The sequence below is a fragment of the Bos mutus genome, chromosome 18, assembly GCF_027580195.1.
Source record: "Bos mutus isolate GX-2022 chromosome 18, NWIPB_WYAK_1.1, whole genome shotgun sequence".
NCBI lineage: Eukaryota > Metazoa > Chordata > Mammalia > Artiodactyla > Bovidae > Bos > Bos mutus.
This window is the reverse complement of record NC_091634.1, coordinates 1,154,677-1,176,800: the sequence shown is the minus strand read 5'-3', so window position 1 is coordinate 1,176,800 and position 22,124 is coordinate 1,154,677. Positions and strand designations below refer to the sequence as shown.

General features: G+C 47.3%; 2 protein-coding genes across 5 annotated transcripts; both read right to left on the bottom strand.

Annotated features, from left to right (window-relative positions):
- Nucleotides 1-14: 14 nt before the first annotated feature.
- Nucleotides 15-10,837, bottom strand: LOC102264339 (zinc finger protein 304). 3 transcript variants are annotated; one of them, XM_070386968.1, is made up of 3 exons: nucleotides 10,531-10,656; nucleotides 8,603-8,729; nucleotides 15-1,272 (listed from the first exon to the last, which is right to left on the bottom strand). In XM_070386968.1, the coding sequence occupies exons 1-3, from the start codon at nucleotides 10,543-10,545 to the stop codon at nucleotides 1,139-1,141; spliced, it is 276 nt and encodes a 91-aa protein (XP_070243069.1). In that variant the 5' UTR covers nucleotides 10,546-10,656; the 3' UTR covers nucleotides 15-1,138. The 3 variants fall into 3 exon arrangements, with proteins under 3 accessions (XP_070243069.1, XP_070243067.1, XP_070243068.1); XM_070386966.1 differs by lacking the exon at nucleotides 15-1,272 and adding an exon at nucleotides 2,223-7,535 and having other exon boundaries at nucleotides 10,531-10,662; XM_070386967.1 differs by lacking the exon at nucleotides 15-1,272 and adding an exon at nucleotides 5,885-7,535 and having other exon boundaries at nucleotides 10,531-10,837.
- Nucleotides 10,838-14,005: 3,168 nt separating this feature from the next.
- Nucleotides 14,006-21,173, bottom strand: LOC106701383 (zinc finger protein 17-like). Of its 2 annotated transcripts, XM_070386960.1 has the most exons (3): nucleotides 20,935-21,173; nucleotides 17,556-17,682; nucleotides 14,006-16,398 (listed from the first exon to the last, which is right to left on the bottom strand). In XM_070386960.1, exons 1-3 carry the CDS (start codon nucleotides 20,947-20,949, stop codon nucleotides 14,936-14,938), a joined length of 1,605 nt encoding a protein of 534 aa, XP_070243061.1. In that variant the 5' UTR covers nucleotides 20,950-21,173; the 3' UTR covers nucleotides 14,006-14,935. The 2 variants fall into 2 exon arrangements, with proteins under 2 accessions (XP_070243061.1, XP_014337362.2); XM_014481876.2 differs by lacking the exon at nucleotides 17,556-17,682.
- Nucleotides 21,174-22,124: the final 951 nt, after the last annotated feature.

Below are 22,124 nucleotides of genomic sequence, written 5' to 3'. Positions count from 1 at the left end.
ACTCCTGATTGTAGTGTCTGCCAATTTCCCTGATACAAATACTCCAAACTGTGGCAATTTCCAGCTGTGAATATGAGGTTGTTACCAAACCAGGTAACGTTTCCAGAGGCGCACAAGCCAGAAATGGAGACACCAAGACTTAAGTGAGGGGGCAACTGGAACCTGCCAACGTGGTTCCTCTTGGAGTCTGTCACATTATGCCATCTTCCTTTGCTAGTCTTCATCTGTATCCTTTTCACTGTAATAAACTGTAGCCATTGATATCTTAAGTTTAACTTTTTATTTCCTCTATAACAAATAAGTTTCTCTAGAACGATATATTTTTCCCAATTTCACTAACTACATAATCATTGTTAATGACTTTTTGTAATATTCAAGTATTATTAATGTGGAATTTAGCACAGGATTTAGGTAAGAGGAGAAAAGAAAAGGGATAGATTTTTGGATAGGGAGGTTAAACTCAACAGGGGAACTAGTTTCTGAGGTGGCGCTAGTGGTAAAAAACCCGCCTGCCAATGCAGGAGACATGGGTTTGGTCCCTGTGTCGGGAAGCTCCCCTAGAGGAGGGCATGGCAACCTGCTCCAGTATTCTTGACTGGGGAATTCCCATGGACAGAGGAGCCTAGTGGGCTACAGTCCATAAGGTCAGACACTACTGAAGCAACTTAGCATGCACACACAGTTTCACTACCTTTTCCCAACAATTCTCTTAAAGCTCCAAATGCCAGTTACCTCTGAAGATCGACCCCAGCTGTGAGTCACATGCAGAAAATTGTAGAATTTAAACCTTGGACCTGAGCTGAATTAAAACATATAACTAAAGATTCTCTTCAACCCAAGTAAGACCGGCAGTAGTTATTTAAAAATTTAGAATTCTTTAGGGTACATCTAAGGTCATCTAATTTATACAACTTGTATACATGTTGGTTGGAACATAAGGCGCTAAGCTTGTGTGATAAGGTGACAAAAGCTGGTTGGGAACTGATCAGGATCAACAGGGGGTTCTCTCCACGAAAACCCTGAGGGTCATAGAAAGGTCAGGAAAGGAAGTCTAAGGCTCCTAAAATCCAGACCTGAGGTGAAGGTGAAGGTGAAGTTGCTCAGTCGTGTCCGACTCTGCGACCCCATGGACTGTAGCCTACCAGGCTTCTCCGTTGACGGGATTCTCCAGGCAAGAGTACTGGAGTGGGTTACCATTTCCTCCTTCACAGGATCTTCCCAACCCAGGGATCAAACCCGGGTCTCCCGCATTGGAGGCAGACGCTTTAACCTCTGAGCCACCAGGGAAAAAAAGAAAAATTGATTGCAATTTAATCAGCGAAACAAAAATATGTTTAAGCTGTAGGTTTTCAGGACAGACTAGCACATTTGTAAGACAGGATCCAAAGAAATGTGTCCCTGCAGATGATGAGCAGAGGCTAAGGAGCCCACATCCCAACCAACTGCCTATTGACAAGAACACTTGCAAATAAATAGACTGAACACTGGAGAAAGATTTTCCTATCTTATGAAGAAAAGCTGACACAAAGAATATACCTCAAAACGGGGTGCCCTGAGGACGGGAAAGTGCCCAATAGCCTGCCATACCCTTTAGTACTCAAGATGAGTTGACTGTACATGGTCATCCTCATCAAATTCTGGTAGACATGGAGGATAATGCTACATCAATCACCAACAGCTTAGCTCAATCTCTTCCTGACAGTGGAAGGTATTTCAGATAACCCAGATTTTCCCCATTTCAGCCATAAATACTTGGACTGAAAAATCATAAGCATTCTTCCCACTCTGGTACCATCCCTGCAAATTTAATAGGAAGAGACTTATTAAACTATACACTGCCCAATATCCTAATTACAAGGGGAAAATTTAAAGGAAATGTATAGCTTTATTTACAGTTTATTTGATGTCAATAACCTAACCTTCCTTATTGAGAAACCTGGAAAATAAGACCAAACCCTAAAGCAAAGATAAGAAAGGAAATGGTAAAATTAGAACAAAATATTGAAACAAAACTTTTAAAAAGTCAATGAAGAAAAATGTTGGTTCTTTCAAAATTGACAAAACTGTAGGTTGACTGAAAAGACAACAAAACCAAGAGTGAAGACACTACTGACTAAAGAAATTGAAGTTGTCATAAGGGAATGATTAAAAAACACACAAACATTTACAAAACAGAAACAGATGCACAAACTTAAGAGAACAAACGGGGGGTGGTGGGGGGGGGATGCGAGAGATTATTGAGTTGATTGACATGTACACAGTGCTGTATTTAAAATAGACAACCTACAAGGACCTACTATATATAGTATATATATTCAAAACACTGAAATAACCTAGATGGAAAAATCATTTGAAAAAGAATACATACATGTATATGTATAACCAAATCACTCTGCTGTCCACCCGAAACTAACAGAATATTCTTAATCAACTATACTCCAAAGCCGTTCAAGAGAACAAAATTGAAAAAATTACTTGACTGTATTTTTATTGAAAGTCTTCCCACAAGGAAATTCCAGGCTTAGGTGCCTTCACTAAGGAATTCCAGCAAGCATTAAAAACAGAAGTATCACTCATCCTTCAAAACTCCTCCAGAAAATAAAGGAGGAGGAAACCATTCTTCTTTGACATCAGAATTACTCTGATACCAAAGTCGGAGAAAAGCAAACCTATAAACCCATGACCATTCATCTATCTATACAATACACTAACAAAATATCAGAAAACTGACTCAGCAATATATACAATGGATTATACAAGATGATCATGTGGGATTTCTTGCAGGAAATGCAAGATTAGTTCCCATGGACAGAGGAGTCTGGCAGGCTACAGTCCACAGGTTGTACAGAGTCAGACATGACTGAAGCGACTTAGCACGCATGCACCATTTAAATAAAAGACAAGGAAAAAATTAAAAAAAACCACAGCCACATGATGATTATCTCACTAAGTGGAAAAAACTGGAACAGAAACCACAGAAATAGATCCACACTAATACAGTAAACTGATCTTTGAAAAGGGAGCAAAGGCAAAGAAATGGAGAAAGGATAGTCTTTTTCAACAAATGGGGCTTAAAAACATGATCCAGTGGTTAGGACTCCCTGCTTCCACTGCAGGGGATGTGGGTTAAAATCCCTGGTTTGGGAACTAAGATCCTACAAGCTGCACAGCACAGGGAAAACAAAACAAAACACGTGATCTAGACACAGACCTCGCACTTTTCACAAATATTTTCTCAAAATGGATAATGAGCCTAAATACAAGACAGTAATAAAACACATAGACGGTAATACAGGGGAGACAGACCTTGGGTTAGGCAATGATGTGTTAAATCCAACACCAAAATACAGTCCATGGAAGAAACACTGAGTAATTTGGACTTGACTAAAGTTTAAAATTTCTGTTCAGCAAAAGACGCTGTTAAAAGAATATGAAGATATTCATCATATGTCATTAGAGAATTGCAAATGAAAGAAACAACAATATACTATTACAGCATACCTACTTGAACGGCAAAACCCAAAACATTGACAACATCAAATACTGACAAGAACATGGAGCAACAGGAACTCTCATCTACTGTTGGTGGGAATGCAATATGATACAGCCACTTTAGAAGGCAGTTTTCTATAAAACTAAATATTCCCTTACTATGTGACCCAGCAAATCATGCTCTGAGGCTTGAACCCCAATGAACTGAAAGTGTATACCCACACAAAACAATGCATAATGCAGGTTTAGCCATAGTGCCCAAACTTGGAAGCAATCAAGATATCCCTCAGTGAATGGATAAACTGTGGTACAACCATACAATGGAAGGTGATTCAGTAATAATTTATACACACATCGTTACAGCAGTTTTATCTGTGACAGCACAAAACTGGAAACAACCCAAATATCCACTAACTGGCAAATGGATAAAAGACAATCGTGGTATATCCATACAGTGGACGAATATTCAACAATACAAATGAATAATTGATACCTGTGGCAAAGTGGATCAGTCTCAAAGTAGTCATGGCTGGTGAAAAAGCCAGAGTCCCCACTCCCCAGAAAATATGTACCACATGATTCTGTTTATATAAAATACTATAAAATGCTTGCTATTACTTGTGAATTGTGGGATGGGGGTTAGAAAGGAATGGGCAAGAAACAGTATAAAGAGACACAAGGAATCTCTTGGCTGTGTTGGATATCTCCATTATCTTGATGTCTGGTCTCATCAGTATATACACATGCTGAAACCTAACACATTTTATATTTAACATATATTGATTTCATGTCACCATACCTCAGTAAAGATGTTAGGAACTAAATATTCCCCATAAATATCCATATTTACCGTTCTTCTTGGGAAGTCCCATCTGCCAACTGTTCTAGTTCTACCATATCCCTCTCCACATAACTTAGGAGCATAAGCCCTGCCTCAGGATCAGCAAAAACTGCAGAGCAATGAAGGCCACGTCCACTTCAGTCACTAGGAATGCTGGCTGGTCAGAGAAGCCTGAGCCCTGGTTCTCTCTTCTGTCACGGCTGGGGTTCCTGCCTGTGCAGTGATGGCCAGAACATCAACAGCCCAGGGAGGTACAGGAATCCACAAACCTTTACTTACTGAGACAGTGTGTTGGCCACAGGAGACTCAGAGGTGTGAAGGTCCTGAGAATTTCTGTATACTTTCATGCCAGAGCCAAAATCACAGGGACATATAGAGATGCTGCCTTAAGAACAGATACCCATCCTCTCACGAGCCTCAGTCATCCCCACTCCATTATCTCAGTGTCTCTGTACCAAGATGATTCCCACCTTTGCCGGTGTGAGTCCTATAATCTTCAAAAGGGACACAGTGCATTGACTCCATTCATAAGACCTTTCTCCAGTTGAAGTTTCTGGGCATTAAACAAGTTTAAGAGATGCAGCTAAAGGGTCACCAAAACTGTGGTATTCATGAGGTCCTTCTCCAGGGTGAGCTTTCTGGTGCTGAACAAGATGGGAGCTTCTGCTATAGGCCTTCCTCCATTCACTGCACACATAAGGCTTTTCTCCAGTGTGAACTCTCTGGTGTAGAATGAGGATGGAGTTGTGGCTAAAGAATTTCCCACATTCATTGCACTCATAAGGTCTCGCTCCAGTGTGAACTTTCTTGTGTTGAACAAGGTGGGAGCTACTAATGTAAGCTTTTCTTCATTCACTACGCACATAAGGCCTTGTTCTACTGTGATGTGTCTTTTGTAGAATGAGGATGGAGTTGTGGCTAAAGCATTTCCCACATTCACTGCATTCATAAGGCTTTGCTCCAGTGTGAATTCGCTGGTGCACAATGAAGTTGGAGCTATGGCTAAACAGTTTTCCACAGTCATTGCACTCACAAAGCCTTTCTCCAGTGTGGATTTTCCAGTGCTGCACAAGCATGTGTTTACAGCCGAAGACCCTCCCACACTCGCTGCACTCATAAGGCCGTGCACCAGTGTGAATTATCTGGTGCTGCTCAAGTGTGTCTTTGTAGCCAAAAGCCTTCCCACATTTGCCGCACAAATAAGACTTTGCTCCTGTGTGGACTCTCCTTTGTTTAATGAGGCTGGAGTTAGGGCTAAAGGATTTTCCACATTCAATGCACTCATAAGGCCTCGCCCCGGTGTGGATTCTCTGGTGCTGCACAAGGTGGGAGCTTCTGCTGTAGGCTTTTCCACATTCAGTGCAGTCATAACGCCTTTCGCCAGTGTGAACACGCTGGTGCTGAACAAGTGTGCTTTTACAATCAAAGGGTTTTCTGCATTCATTGCACTCATAAGGTCTTTCCCCGGTGTGAGTTCTCTGGTTCTGAACAAGGTGCAAGCTTCTGTTGTAAGCTTCTCCACATCCACTGCACATATATTGTCTTTTGCCAGTGTGAAATTTCTGGTGGGTCTTTAGGTGAGACAGGTGAATGAAGGCCTCTCCACACTCCTTGCACACATGTGATGTTTCCCCACCATGAAGTTTTCTGTGATGAATAAGAGCGGATTTCTCCTTGGACAGATTTCCACACGGCAGGCACCTACAGGCTCGCACTTCAGCCTGAGTTATCTGGTTGTTGAGAGTGAAGGCGCTCAGGAAGGCCTTCTCACTGTCAGCGCATCAGTTCATCACTGTCTCCCTGGTGTCGCCCAAAGTCTAGTCTTTTACTTGCACATCCCACAATAAAAGGTCTCCCTAACTCACGGACAGCTCTTCATACGTGAGGCCACATTATCATTCTACTGACAGGATTCTACCACTATGTGGTTTCTGGTGCTGATGAAAGTTTTCACTCAACAGGAATCCTCGCCCACAGGGGTCACAAGTGTACAGGTGCAGTGAAGGGCATGACCCTGGTGTTCATCCAGGTGTTGAAATGACCTGCTTTCAAGAGCAGGTCACCTGTCTCACATGGGTGAGCTTTCTGGATAAGTGGACAGGACCCAAGAGTCCTGAACTCTGACACTAATTCCATAAAAACACTCTGCTCAGAAGGGGCCTCCTCATTGTCTGCTTCACATCAATAACCTGAAAGCAAAGAGCTGCTAGTGAAGGACATGCTGACTTCAGTAAGAAGCAGCAAGTCCATCACCTCCGAGTGTGCGACACACCAGTGAGTGAGTCCACGGGCCTCTGGCAGGATGAGGGGCCAGGATCAGTGAGGAAGGGCCCATTGTCAGTCCTGGGCCTTGGAAGGTATGGAGGACTTGCAGTGATGAGTAAAGACACAATGATGGTGAACAGCACTGGAAGCCGAGGCGAGGTCTCCAACTCACTCCTCTAAGAAGGGTTTAAACAGGGTCTAAACAGTTTAAACAGGGTTTAAACAGCACTCTTGCCTGGAAAATCCCATGGACGGAGGAGCCTGGTGGGCTGTAGTCCATGGGGTCGGTAAGAGTCAGACGCAACTGAGCGACTTCACTTTCACTCTTCACTTTCATGCATTGGCGAAGGAAATGGCAACCCACTCCAGTGTTCTTGCCTGGAGAATCCCAGGGACGGGGGAGCCTGCTGGGCTGCTGTCTCTGGGGTCGCACAGAGTCAGACACGACTGAAGCGACTTAGCAGCAGCAGCAGCTGTTGGTGTCAGGTGAGCTTGGCTCATTTGTCAGAAGGCTCTGTCCAGGCCCAGAAAAATCTGATTGCAATAAGTAGCTGGCTCTTCAGGACTACATATGGATATGAACACAGTTCATGACACATTAATGCAGCCAATGTTGCAGAGCGTTGCAAGGTGAGCAGAGGAGAATGAGTGGCATACATGGAGGCCGGAGAGGTGGGAAAACAGCCAAGGGATGGAAGACAGGAGAACAACGTCAAGTGCCAAGCATGGTGAGGAAAGGGAGAAGTGAGCACTGCTATGGGCCTTGGCAAGAAAACACCGGTGAACACAAAGCAGGCTGACGGTACGATGTGAGCCCAACCCTCAGATGGCTCTCTCTCAGCTCCCCTGCTCTGGGCTGTCAGTGTGGCTGGAGGCAGGTCCACCCACAGGCACCCGGGGCTCTCTGCCTCTCTGCCACTGGGCACCTACATGGGATCTGGAAGGTGGAAGTTGTAAAAACAAAAAACAAACATAGCACAGGTGAGTGGCCCAGATAGACCCAGCTCAGAGAGAAGAGAAGGTTAACATTAAAAAGACAAAAACCACATAGGAGGACTTGGCAGAGCACCCCTATGCCCTCCACAAGCAGTGGCATGTCAATAGCGACAATTTCTGGCAAAGTCCGTCCCCGAGAACTGTCAGCCAGGGGGTGGGGGCAGAACACAGACACAGACACATCATGGGTCTAGAAGGGCCCAAGCCGGGACAATCTGTGAAGCCAACTCGAGAGCCCTGAACGCTTAACCTCATCCAGAAAGGCTTTGGGCAGCAGGTGTCGGGACTGCTCAGCGAGGGGACACTATACACAGCCCTGGGCATCCACAGCCCCTACCCTGGGAACCAAGACGGGAGAGGGAAGAGCCCCTGATTTGGCAGGACAGGAAGAGCTGCCCCCAGGGCACCAGGGAAAAACCGAACCCAAGGACACTGCAGCAGGCATGTGGGCCTGCGGCAGGCGGCCTCTCCGATGGCCCAGGAAGACCTGTCACCTGGTGTTCTTGCCCTTGCATGAGCCACTTCCCTTGACCAGAGGCTGCACTGACTGACCCATTTCTAAGAACAGAACAGAGAAAAATGATGGGATCACTGTTTCCAAGTCGGGTTACAAAAAGACAAGCTACCGTCCTGGACATTCTCTCTGCTCAGAAAGAAGGTTCCTTCACTGCTTTGAGATGCGCTACAGAAAGGCTAGGGTAACAAGGAAGCCAGGGGGCCTCTGACTAACAGCCTTACAGTCCAACAAGCCACAAGAAACGACCTCTTGGAAACATAAAACATGAGTGAGTTTGTGAGTGAGATCCTCCCGAGAATGGCCTTCAGATGAGAACAGTTCAGCTGGGAGCTTGAGAGAAGCCTCATGGCAGACCCTGAGCCAAAAGCACCAGGTGAGGTGTGACGAGTTCCTGACACACTGAAACTTCCATAGGCCTTTTTACTGTTTTACATCACTCACTTTTGGAGTAGTTTGACATGTACCAATAGGTAACTGAAACAGGGACTCACCCAAGGTGGCCACGTGTGCGAAGTTCTCCAGCATCACATCGCGGTACAGGAGTCTCTGAGCTTCCTCCAGCAGCTCCCACTCCTCCCGGGAGAAGTACACGAACACATCCTCGAAGGTCACACCACCCTGCCACGATGGGGACAGCTGAGCCCACACACAACAGGACTCCCCAGGCCCCCCACTCACCTCCCACCCCCTGCTCCTCTGCTCCCCAGCCTCCCAACTTGGAGGCAATACTCGGCCATGACACCACTCCTGGTGCCCTCTCCTGTCCCTCTGATCACCGTGGGCAGCCCAGAGCAAAATCAGGAAGGTGGGCAGACAGAGACTACGTAAGCCATAGGTCCGGCAGGAAGGGCACCAAGCACTCTCCCGCGGGCATCCTCCTGACCATGCCTCCCAGAAACAATTTTAAGGCCATCAGTCCATGCTCCTCCCACCATGTACATCACTCTGAACCACACCTTCCTCATATCTGGGGTCCCCCTCCATTAAGACTAAAAACTTTCCAGTCTACACTTCCAAGGCACACCCCACCCCTGAAACCACTCTGCACAGTGTCCGGAAGAACTCCTTTGTGTTTATGACAGGCTCCACTGCCACCCCAGTGCCTGAGCAACACACCCAGTCCTCAGTGCCCGGTTGGGACTTTCTTTGCCACCATCAGCACTTCTGTGGACCAGTGCAGTAGCCTCCTCCCTCACGCCCACACTCCATTCTCAACCAGACAGCAGCCAGAGGGAGCCTGTTTTGATTCAGAGCATCTCTCTTCTCTTCCAAATCTGCCGTGTCTTTTGTGACTGCTACATGCTCACTTAGTCAGTCTGCCTCTTTGGGACCCCAAGGACTGCAGCCCTCCTGGTTTCTCTATGGGATTTCCCAGGCAAGACCACGGGAATGGGTTGCCATTCCCTCCTCCAGGGGATCTTCCTGACCCAGGGAGCAAACCTGTCTCTTGCATCTTCTACACTGCAGGTGCAATCTTTACCACTGAGGCATCCCAGAAGTTCATGTCTTTCATCACCTTCAAAACAGAAGCCCAGCTCCTCAGCCTGCTATTGTTGCCCAACTTCTGGCCTTTTTTTCAACAGACAGAATTAAGACCTGTGGTTTCTTGATGACTCCCAACTCAATCTTAACCCCTTAAGCACTTGTGCAAGCGGTTCCTGAGTCTAATGCACCCTTCCATTCCTCCTACTGGCTGCCCAAAGCAGGAACCTCTTCATATAACTCTTGGCTTAGATTCGGGGTGCTGGGCTATAAAAGGACTCCTACTGTAAGGCCCCCAGACTCAAGCACAGAGGGAGGGACAGGTGAAGAGTCCCAGAACATCACTACTTCTCATCAAAATCTCCACCGGCCCTAGTTTAAAAACATCCAAAATCCATACACTCTGTAACGTCCACTTTTGGCCCCACCATCAATACACCTGGGCTATTGCAGTAAATCCCGCCTGGTCTCCCTGCCACCCTCAGGCTTCCCCAGGCTTTCCACTCTACTTAGAGGAAGCCTGTCAACACCGACGTCAGATCACCTCCCTTCTGTGTTATAAACCTTCTGTGGTTCCCGTCACCGTCAGAACTGAGGTCCAGCTCCCCAGGCTGCCATACCAGTTCGGCCTCCTGACTGCCTGCTCTCTGTTCTCAGCACACATAACCGCAGATACCTGCCTTTTCCAGAAAGTGCCTAATTCAGCCTCACCTCCAAGTGTTTGTACCTGGGGCTCCTAAGCCCTGCAAACCATTTCGCACCTCATCCCGTCAACACTGGGAAGGGGTTCCTTGCCACGTGTTCACCGTCACTGACCGACCGCCCTCCACCGCCTTCATACTCAAGAGAAGGGAGAGAGGAAGGCCAAGTTCGGAAAGCCTGAGAACACAACAGCCCCCACACCTGAGTCGGGAAGGCTTGAGGACTCTCCACTCACCTGAGCCCGGTCCATACGCGCGGCAGCCGCCGTGGGTCCTGTGAGCAGAACCGGGTTGAAAAGCCGGCGGAACCCGCGCACTCCCCTGGGTGTGGTGAGCCCGAGAGGACGGTCGAGCTCCGAGCCCCAGTCTCCTCCTGGTCAAACGGCGCGGAAGTTTAGGCTGCTGCATTGGGAAGCGGACAGGGACAGAGGGCGGTTGCGAAGGCCTCCGAAGCAGCGCAGCCCCAGGCGACAGCTCCGCGACAGGCGGCCCGTCCACGACAGCAACCATGTTTCGTAATAACCAAGCGGACAGAAGTCCCATCTTTTCTTCTGTCCTCTGTTCGCCTCTCCAGAGCCTCCCCAAAAGCGGACCCCAGTGAGGACTCCCAGCCTACACAGGCACTCCAGAATCCTGGGCACCACGCGGATTCCACGTGGAATCCCGGATTCTCCCGGAATCCACGTCACAACCGCGACGCCAGAAATCCCGCCTCTGCCTGCAAGGGCCTCCGGAAACGCCCATCGTCTGGGCGGCCACTGGAACAGTGCGGACGCGCTGGGCAGAGACCTCGAGGTAAAGGAGTTTGTGCGCCTAATCCACCCATGGAAAGGGCACGTTTCTGGTTCTCCCTGATAGTTGCAGAGGCGTGTGGAGGCGGAAGGGTCGGGGAGAAACTGTGGTCTGAAGCGCCAGACCTATTGGTAAAGGCAACGCGCCCCTATTTCCATGGTGACCTGTGGCAACACTGTGACCCTCAGTTCTCAGTTGCAGGTTTTTCAACATGGGTGGATCCCCTTCTAAGCCAGAAGCGCCTTTGGATTGTATCCTTAAGAACTGGAAATTCTTCAAAATCGAAGGGTTAAAAAAGAAGAGAGTTACATTCTATTGTAGCAGTGCCTGGCCTTTTGATTAGTTGGGGAATGGAGAAAACGGCCTCCAAACCTCCGAACGAGTCTCTATATTAATAATATCATTCTGCAGTTGAATCTTTATTGCTGCAGAATGGGCATGTGGAGTGACATTGCCTCGTGCCCGCCTCAAGAGAAGCAGAAGGGGCAGGCTTCCCACCTCCCAGATCTCGGGCTGGTCCAACGTTTCCAAGCTCCCCACCAAGTAAACACATCCGTATTTAGAAAACGTCATCCGCGGTGCACATCAACAGACCCGCCCAGACATCGTCCTTCAGAAGGGAAGTGCCTGTGTCTTCAGTGATCCGGTGACAGGTGCGGCGCAGTGCCTTCTGGGTAAAGCAGTTCACTGGGTCCCAGGTCCAGGTAAGGGGCGGTGCTCCCCAGATCCGGAAAATGTTCCCCCACACCACAGAAGAGTTGCTGGAGAGGAGGATCCTTGGGCTCTGAGGCGCGGGCGGGGTTTCAGGTTTCTTAAAGGGGATGCACCCAGATTTCCATGGACTGGACTGTGGTGGTGGTGGTGGTTTAATCTCTAAGTCGTGTCTGACTCTTGCGACCCTGTGGACTGTAGCCCGCCAGGCTCCTCTGTCCATGGGGATTCTCCAGGCAAGAATACTGGAGTGGGTTGCCATTTCCTTCTCTAGAGGATCTTCCCAACCCAGTAATCAAACCCAGGTTTCCTGCATTGCAGGCAGAGTCTTTACTGTCTGAGCTACACAGGAAGCCTTGTGGCTTTCAGATTTCTTAAAGGGGATGCACCCAGATTTCCATGGACTGGACTGTAGGTCCTTCATTCTGTACACTCTCTTCCCACTTAGCCAGTTGCTGAAACACATGCCCGTTTAGAAGGGGCTTATCCATTCTAAAGGGCTTCCCTGGTGGCTTAGATGGTAAAGCATCTGCCTGCAATGCAGGAGACCTGGGTTCGAACCCTGCGTCAGAAAGATCCCCTGGAGAAGGAAATGGCAACCCACTCCAGTACTCTTGCCTGGAAATTCCATGGACAAAGGAGCCTGGTAGGCTACAGTCCATGGGGTCGCAAAGAGTTGGACACGACTGAGCGACTTCACTTTATCGATTCTACATTGCTGCAATCTCCCCCAGTCCCTATTAACCCAGTCACTGTTTCTGTACACAATATGGTTCCCACCCCTAGGCCTTCTTAGATCTTAAGTCCATGGACATATACCTACATGAGTTTTTTCTTCAGGACACACTCCTATGGTGGATCTCAGAAGACAGCTCTCAATTTTGCCATGGGACATTCACTAAATTCAAGGGGCCCAACAGGCTACTGCCAAATACCGCTGTTTGCAAACCATCTGCCCCAAGTGACTGTGGATCCACAAATAATTTTCATGTCTAGGGCATGAGATCCTGGTGCAGGGGCCCTTCAGATTTTCCTAGAAAGTCTCACGAAGCAATACAAGTAGGCCAGGTTTACACTGAGAGCTGTTTGTTGTCCTCCTGCTATTTCCTTTAGGTCACAAAAAGTTAAAGAGTAAAGATAGCTTAAACAGTAAGACTGAGGGGAGGAATGGAATAGGAAGTTAGGATTAGCAGATGTAAACTTTTATACATAGCATGGATAAACAACAAGATCCTACTGTAAAGTACAGGGAACTCTACTTAATACCCTATTATAAACCATACTGGAAAAGGATATTTAAAAAAAATAATATGTATGTATAATTAGTCACTTTGCTGTACAGCAGTAATTAACCCAACATTGTAAATGAACTATACTTCAATTAAAAAAAAAAAGACCTTTATTGCAAGAACCAGGAAGGTTAGCCTGGAGTTTGAGGAGCGGATAAAATGGAGGCTGGAAAAATCTGTCAAGACTATCAGGAGACAATCACTAATGACCCTGAACAAGGGAAACCTCTGAAAACTGCCAGCAAAGCCAGATCCAGTCCTCTGGCAAAGCTAGGTGATGTCCACACTAACCAATCAAGGGGGTGGGGCACATATTCTTACCAAAGGGCTCAAAAGGCTGGCAATACTCCAGATACAGCAAGTGAAAGTGAAAGTCACTCAGTTGTGTCCAACTCTTTGCGACCTCATGGACTATACAGTCCATGGAATTCTCCACGCCAGAATACTTGAGTGGGTAGCCTTTCTCTTCTCCAGGGGATCTTCCCAACCCAGGGATTGAACCTTGGTCTCCCACATTGCAGGTGGATTCTTTACCAGCTGAGCCACAAGAGAAGCAGAGAAAGCAAGAGAGCACAGAAATCTGTTTTCCTTGGTTTTTAACAAAACTGTTGCAGCCCAGGTTCAGTCCCTAGTTGGGAGCTGATATCCCGCAAGCCGTGTGATGTGGCCAAAAAAAGGAACGCCGAGTGGATGAAAGACCTAAATATTAAGGTTTAAAAGCATAGTACTCGGAGAAGAAAACATAAGAAAAAGGCTTCATGACAGTGGATTTGTGATAATTTCTTGGACATGATAACAAAGACACAGGCAACATTAACAGAAATGAACTAGACTACACTAATATTTAAAATTTCTGTGCAAAAAAAAAAAAAATTACTAAGTAGACATAGTGAAAAGACAACCCTCAGAGTGGAGAAAATATTTGCAAACTATTTAATAACAAGTTAATACACAGAATATATAAGAACTCTAACATCTAAATAACAATAACAATGACCATAATAACCACATTAAAAAATGGGCAATGGATTGGAAGAGACATTTTCTCAAAGGACTAATACAAACAGCCAACAAGCAGATGAAAAACTATTCAACATCATTAAATGCACATCAAAATCACAATGAAATATCACCTCATGTCCCTTAGTGTAATAAAAAATAAAACAAGAAGAAAATAAAAACATTGCTGAGGGAGTAGAGAAATTGGAAACCTCAAGCTGTATCAATGTAAAACAGTCCAACTACCATGGAAAACAGCCCTTCAGTTCCTCAAAAAATGTAAATATTGAATTACTATATGATCCAAAAGCTCTGTCTGGGAATATACCTTAAAAGGACTGAAAGAAGGGTCCAAATAAATATTTATGCCATTATATTTATAACAGCATTATGTACAACAGCCAAATAGGGAAAGCAACTCAAGTGCCCAATGATGAAAGGAAACAGAAAAAGTAGGATGTACAGAAGATGGAGCATTACTCAAAAAAGGAATGAAATTCTGACACATTCTAGAACATGGAGGAACCCTAAGCACATTATGGTCAGTTAAATAAGCCAGCCACAAAAGAAGAATAACTTGATGACTCTTATATAAGTTACCCAGTGAGAATAATTCATACACGGAAAGCAGAATAGTTGTTGTCAGTCAGTAAGAGGGGGGACGAAGAATTGCTGTCTGATGGGTTTACTTTTATAAGATGAAAAGACTTTTGAATATTTGTGCACAATGAATTACTACTGAACTTACACTTAAATATGGTTGACTGTAAATTCTGTTACATGTACTTCACAACAATTTAAAAAAGATTTTAAACACCTAGATAGCAGTCCATCCCAGTGCTAAATCAGATCAGACTTTGCTTTGAAGTCTTCCCTGTTTGCAGTACTCTTTAGTGTGAACTTCTTGGTGTCGAAGGAGGTGGGAGTTTTGGCTAAAGCCTCTCCCACAGCTGACGCATTCATAAGGCCTTTCCCCAGTGTGAACTCTCCGATGTTTAATGAGGCTGGAGTTGTACCTGAAGACTTTCCCACATTCTCTGCACTCATAAGGCTTTTCTCCGGTGTGGACTCTTTGATGAATAATGAGGGTGGAGCTGTCCACAAAGAACTTCCCGCATTTGCTACATTCATAAGTTTTTCCTCTGGTGTGGACGTTTTGGTGCCGAATGAGGTGGGAGTTTTGACTGAAGACTCTACCACATACACTGCATTCATAAGGTCTTTCTCCAGTGTGATTTCTCCGATGCCTGATGTGATTTGAGTTATGCCTAAAGAGTTTCCCGCATATGCCGCACTCATAAGGCCTTTCTCCAGTGTGCGCTTTCTGATGCCTCTCAAGTGTGAAGTGGTACCTAAAGAATTTCCCACATTTGCTGCATTCAAAACGCCTTCCCCGAGTGTGAACTCTCTGATGAATAATGAGCCTGGAGCTGTCTACAAAAAATTTCTTGCACACGCTGCACTCATATGTTTTTTCTCCAATGTGAACTCCCTGATGTCTTTTGAGCGTGAAGCTGTACCTAAAGAATTTCCCACATTTGCTGCACTTATATGGCTTTTCTCCTGTGTGAACTCTCTGATGAACAGTGAGTGTGAAGCTGTCCTTAACGCACTTCCCACACTGGCTGCACTCATAAGGCACTAACCTAGTGTGAACTCGATGGTGTGCAGTGAAGCCAGACTTTTGTGCAGAGAACCTTCCACATCCAAGCTGCTCAGAGAGTCTTGTCTCAGTGTCAGTTTTCTGCTGCTGAACCAGGTGGAACTTTCTGATGAAGGTCTTCCCGCTTTCACAGCAAAGGTTTTTCTGGTGCTCAACAATTGTGTGTTCTTGGCTAAAGGTCTTCCCACATTCACTGCACTTGTCATCATCCTGCCCACTTTCAGAGGCTGCCCTGCCCTCCATGTTGCTGTGCAGTTTCCCTTCTGTGTGAGGGGTCTGGTGCTGGAGAGTGCTGGATTGGGCTAGGAACTCCTGCCCTCTCTCCCGACATGGCCAGGTCTCATCTGTCACGTGAACACTGTCATTCTTCACACAGCAAGTCTTCCCCTCACCCCATCCAGGGAGTCTCCTTTGACGTGGCTCCTTGGGATGCTGGGAAGGACTCTCCCCACATGCGGACACCTCCTGCTCAGGCTGTGTCCCACCATGCCCAGCCAGGCATAAGGTGTCTTTCAAGAGTGGGCTGCATGTCTTAGAGGGGTGAGGCTTCTGGATGCATGGGCCGGGCTTTGGAGTCTTGACCTGTGACCCTGCAGCCACATCATGCTGCTCTGAAAGGGCCTCCTCATCCTGGGTGGCATGCCGGCAACCTGGAAGGAGAGATGCTAATAAAGGTGGGCCCATCAGTGTGTCTCATACCGGCCCAGCAATAAGTCTGTGGGATTGCAGAGGCCTGGGACTAGAGCCCATGTGAGGAAGGCCTGGGGTGCAGAGTGGAGCCTGGGAGGCTCATCCGAGGGCAGAGCCCAGACAACTGACAGGCCAGGACAGGAGGAAGGGGTATGGTGCAGGGAGGGGAGGAAGGTCTACAGCTCACTTCAACAAGGCCTGGCTACTGGTAACTGGTGAGCAATGTGCAGAAGGTTCTGTCCAGACCCCAAATGTCTAAATGCAACATGGCAGTTGGACGACAAGGAGTATTTAAGGATGCATGCACATGTTCCACCACTTTAAATGGAGGTTATGTTGAGAACACTGCAAAAGGAGCAGTGGAGAGGAATGGATGAGAGCCAGGGCCAGGAGTGAAGAGTCAAAAAATCAACGGGGAAGAAAAGGAGGAAGTGAAGTGTGGACTCTGGCACCACACACTGCTGGATATAGGACACACGCCCGGTGTGACAGGACCCCAGCTCTGATGTCTCACCATTTCCTCACCCCCACGTACCAGGGCTATGCGCTCTTGAGCCTCTCCTGACCTTACGGAAATAACGTCCACCCTGTCAGGCACCCAGGGCCCTCCTATTGCTCAGGGTAAGCAACCACCTGGGCCTGAAGAGAGCACTCAAAGAGGAAAGGCTGGGAGAGGGATGGGGCCCGCCGTAGGAAATCCCACACTCTAAAAGGATCAGTACAAGGGCAAAGGAGGTCTAAACAGTCCAGTAGTGGATCAATGGAGTAGGGCAGCCCCTCTCACCAGACACGAAGCTAACTTAAAATGGTTATGGACTTAAACATAGGCCGTGACGCCATAAAACTCCTAGAAGAGAACATAGGCAAAACATTCTCTGACATAAATCAGACCAATGTTTTCTTAGGTCAGTCTCCCAATGCGACAGAAATAAAAACAAAAATCAAGAAATGGGACCTATTCAAATTTACAAGCTTTTGCACAGCAGAGGAAACCATAAATGAAACGAAAAAACAACCTACAGAATGAGAACCAATTGTGGGAAGGTCAGAGGCAGCCCTAGAAAGTGACGAAGAGCACAGCCCGGCCCAGGACACTGCGGTGGGCAGGGGGCCTTACCCACGGAGGACAGAAGTGCAACGTTCTGCACCATCACTTGGCAGTACAGGAGTCTCTGAGCCTCATCAAGAAGTCCCCACTCCTCCTGGGAGAAATATATGGCCACGTCCTCAAAGACCACAAGGCCCTGTAATAAAAATTAAGATAGTTCACCCCATAAGCAGCTGCATATGCTGTATTTCCTTCCATTTTGTATTGGCCTACTCTTCACCCACCAACTCCAGGGCCAAACTAACCACCAAACGCGTTTATATCTCCCTACCATTTGGAGTCTCTGGTCTGACATGTATGAGCACTCAGTTACTCAGTGGTTGTGTCCTACTCTTTGTGACCCCATGGACTGCAGCCTGCCAGGCTCCTCTGCCCTTGGCATTCTCCAGGCAGGAATACTGGAATGGGTCGTCGTGCCCACCTCCAGGGGATTTTCCCACCCCTGGTATTGAACCCGCGTCTCTTGTGTCTCCTGCATTGGCAGGTGGATTCTTTTACACTGAGCCACCTGGGAACCCCTCCATGGTCTGAACCACCTCCTTATCGAACTCGCACACACCAAGTCAGTATTTTAGAAGGCACAAGGGCCTCAGTGTCTCCATCTGTAAAATGGGAATAAGGATGGTTTCAATTCAGAGGGCTGAGACTGATACCAAACATAAGAAGTACACACTATGTGTCAGTGGTACCATCCACACAATCAAGGGTTTTGTGTGCACTTTCAGTGGAAGTGAACTGATAGTTTTGAAATTTGGGTGTGTGTTTCTCCTACTTTTTAAGGTTTTAAGAAGATGTGAGAAGTAAAATTTCACATTGTAAGCAAATACGTAAATGTATATTATCATGCAAACCAACGATCAAGTGTCTGGATAAATTTAACTAATTCAATATGTTCATTTCTAATGGCCTACCTACATGTGTGTATTTAGAGGGATATCGGTTCATTAGTGTTTAAGTCAGTAACTGTGTCATGTACTCTTAAGTTAATGAGGTGCAGGAAGGCGCTGAGCAAGCGAATCAGCTACTAGTCCTTTTGAGCCTGCCTGTAACACAGTAGCCTGGAGGGAGCTTCAGGGAGCCCTGGGCTGGACAGCGCACCACCCCTCTTGCTCTGAGGGCTTGAGGAGATGAGGTAGTGCCTTGGTCTGGGACCGGCTGCTCCAGTAGCCCAGGTGACCTCTGCCGTGTTCTACAGGGAGTGGTTTTGAGGGCCTGCGAAGTCTGCAGTGGGGAGAATCTACACCAACTCACCACTCAACCTCCTTCCCAGGTCAGCTCCTGAGTCCACCTGGATGGATCCTTCTACACACAGGTCAGAATCCATCCGATAGCAGGGCTGCTCCCTCCTACACCCATCCGTGCCCTCACCCCCAGTCTCAGGCCTTGCACACCTCACCATGGAGACCATGTGAAACAACAACCTAAGACTCTCTTCCTTCAGTCCACACAGTACACCCTGGCTACAATGTGGTCCAGTCCACACAGTACACGCCTCAGAAAGGACCAGACCAGCGACCTTCCCAATCCTCCAGATCTTTATACTCCTCTACCCACAAGATGTCTCCATCTTCTAACATCTCCATCTCAAAATGTCTCAGAATAACCATGTCCAAACACAACTCATGATCTTCTCCTCCCTGAATCCCACTCACTGCACAGACTTCCTCATCACCATTCCCTGAATCCCATCACTCACTGCACAGACTTCCTCATCACCATTCCTTAAATGTTCAGGGGAAAAAAATTTGGAGTGGTCTTCTATTCTCTACTCACAGCCATTGTGTTGCAGCAAGAAATTCTGCCAATTCGACCCAAATTCCTGTCACAATTCTCCTGAATTCTTTGACCACGTCCTCCTCACCAGCCTCCCTGCCTCCATACCTCATCCAGTTCCGGGATCCAGTGCCAATGGGGTGGGCACCCCACACAAAACCAAGCAATCCTCAGGCAGCAGCAGAGCGCTCAAAAATTAAACTTCATTCTGACACTATGTACCCGGAAACAGTTAATATTCCACAGGTTAAGGGTTTTGCCCCACAAAACTGCTCCTAGCACTTTAGATTCAGTCCTAAGCCCAGGCGCTCACTTGAGCTTCTGACCCACAGGGTATAAATCACACATTCCCAAGACCCCTGCCTTGGGTTTGAATAAACTGCTAGTACAGGCCCCAGAAATGAAAAGAACACTTAACTTACTAGATTACTGGTTGATTATAAAAGCGCACAGCTCAAGAACAGCCAGGTGGAAAGAGCTTCCACATTCTCTGGAACTTCACCTCAACAGCACCTCCCTATCTTCCCAACCCAGAAGCTCTCCGAACCCTGGCCTTTTGGGGTTTTTTAATGGCTTCATTGTACAGGCATGACTGATTCAGTAATTGTCTTTGGGGGCTTCCCTGGTGGGTCAATGGTAATAAATCTGACTGCCAATGCAGGGAAACGCAGGTTCCATCCCTGATCTGGGAAGACCCCACAGGCCTCGGAGGAACTAAGGCCCTGTGGTACAAGTACTGAGCCTGCACTCTAGGGCCTGGGAACCACAACTACTGAGCCCACGTGTGGCAAGTACTGAACAGCCCTAGAGCTCGTGCTCCCAATAGGAGAAGCTACTGCAGCTGAGAAGCCTGTGCACGGAACAGTAGTTCCCACCCCCACCCCCGCCCCCGCCGCAACTACAGAAAGCCCAGTGGGCAGCAAGGAAGACCCAAAACTGCCAAAAATATATAAAACTATTTTTAAAATAATAATAATAATTAGCTATGGGAGCCAGATTCAACGTCCAGACCCTCTCCTCTCCTTGAAGGGGTGTGAGGTGGGAGTGAAACAGGCAGCCCTCAAAACCTAAAATTGGTTCTCCTGGTAATCAGCTCCCATCCTGAGGTGCTTCCACAAATCAGCTCACTCTCATTACAAGACACAATCACTCTCAACACTTAGGGAATTCCAAGTGTCCTGGCAGTTGTGAGTCTACAACTGTGGATCAAGACCAAATACACAAGGGAAATACATTATGATCATCCGAATGAACACATCTATATTGCTTCTAAATCACAATATCACAGGTCCTGTCTTCCTCACTCCCTTCGCAACCTTCCACGATTCCCATCCGCTTAGGATGTCGTTTCAGGTGAGACAGCTCGTTTCCCTCTGTCCCCGAAAAAAGTGACCCCAAGTTTTCTCAATGCTCCGGACTCGTGGGCATCTGCAAGCCGTGCACCGTCGCCCCCCGAGGGAACTCTCTCCCTCACCCCTGTCCACTGGCTGAAGGGCGACCCCTCACAAGGCTGCCCTCAGTTCTGGACTCTATGGCTGACAGGGCCACTCCGTCCGGATCTGGGACTCGGAGGCTGGAGTCTGGCCGGGTGGGGGCCGGGAGACGGAGAACCCACCTGAGCCGGCGTCATCGCCGCGGCTTCGGTCGCCGGTCATGGGAAGAGCGAGGACGGACCGAGGGCACTGCCGTCAACTACGGGCTCAGGGGGCCTCACACCGCCACTGGGCAGCGGGGCCAACGCATCTCCTCTCGCTTTCCGCTCCGTCTCTTCGGTGCCCACCACGCGACTGAAAACCCCTGAATAAGCGAGCAGCAGGACAGCAGTAGCTCAAAGACTACAAGGCAAACGCCGGAAGTCCCGCCCCCAGGCAATGTGTACGCACGTATGCAGGCTCTCTTAAGCTTTTTTTGGCTCAGCCTACACCGCTTGGCACTGTAGAGACTTCTGGGTAATGTAGTTTCCGCTGCCGCAACGCCTATCAACTCTCAGAGTTGCCTAGAGTCCCTCTGGTGCGCTGGGAAACGGAGTTCCCAGGCTCTTAAGATGTTAAGAAGAGGTGGAACGAATACGCAGAGGAACTATACAAAAGAGATCTTAATGACCTAGATAACCATAATGGTGTGATCTCTCACCTAGAGCCAGACATCTTGGAGGGTGAAGTCAAGTGGGCCTTAGGAAGCATCACTAGAACAAAGCTGGTGGAAGTGATGGAATTCCAGCTGAACTATTTATAATCCTAAGAGGATACTGTTAAAGTGCTGTACTCAATGTGCCAGCAAATACAGAAAACTCAACAGTGGCCACAGGACTGGAAAAGGTCAGTTTTCATTCCAATCACAAAGAAGGGCAGTACCAAAAAATGTTCAAACTACCCCAACTGCACTCATTTCACATGCTAGCAAATTAATGCTCAAAATTCTCCATGCTAGGCCTCAACAGTACATGAACTGTAAACTTCCAGATGTTCAAGCTGGATTTAGAAAAAGCAGAGGAACCAGAGTCAAATTGCCAACATCAGTTGGATCATAGAAAAAGCAAGAGAATTACGGGAAAACATCTACTTCTGATTCATTGACTTCGCTAAAGCCTTTGTGTGGATTACAACAGACTATGGAAAATTCTTAAAAGATGGGAATACCAGACCACTTTACCTGCCTCCTGAGAAATCTGTATACAGGTCAAGAAGCAACAGTTAGAACCAGACATGGACCAACAGACCGGTTCAAAATGTGGAAAGGAGAACATCAAGGCTGTATATTATCACCCTGTTTATTTAGCTTATATGCAGAGTCCATCATGAGAAA

What these genes read in the sequence shown, in the direction of transcription:
- LOC102264339 (XM_070386966.1), bottom strand. Translation starts at nt 5,868, where the DNA reads ATGTGCAGTGGATGTGGAGAAGCTTACAACAGAAGCTTGCACCTTGTT.
- LOC106701383 (XM_070386960.1), bottom strand. An exon ending in TGCACTTCTGTCCTCCGTGG is followed by an intron (nt 16,399 to 17,555) that starts GTAAGGCCCCCT and finishes CTCTCCTTCCAG; the next exon opens with GTTGCCGGCATGCCACCCAG.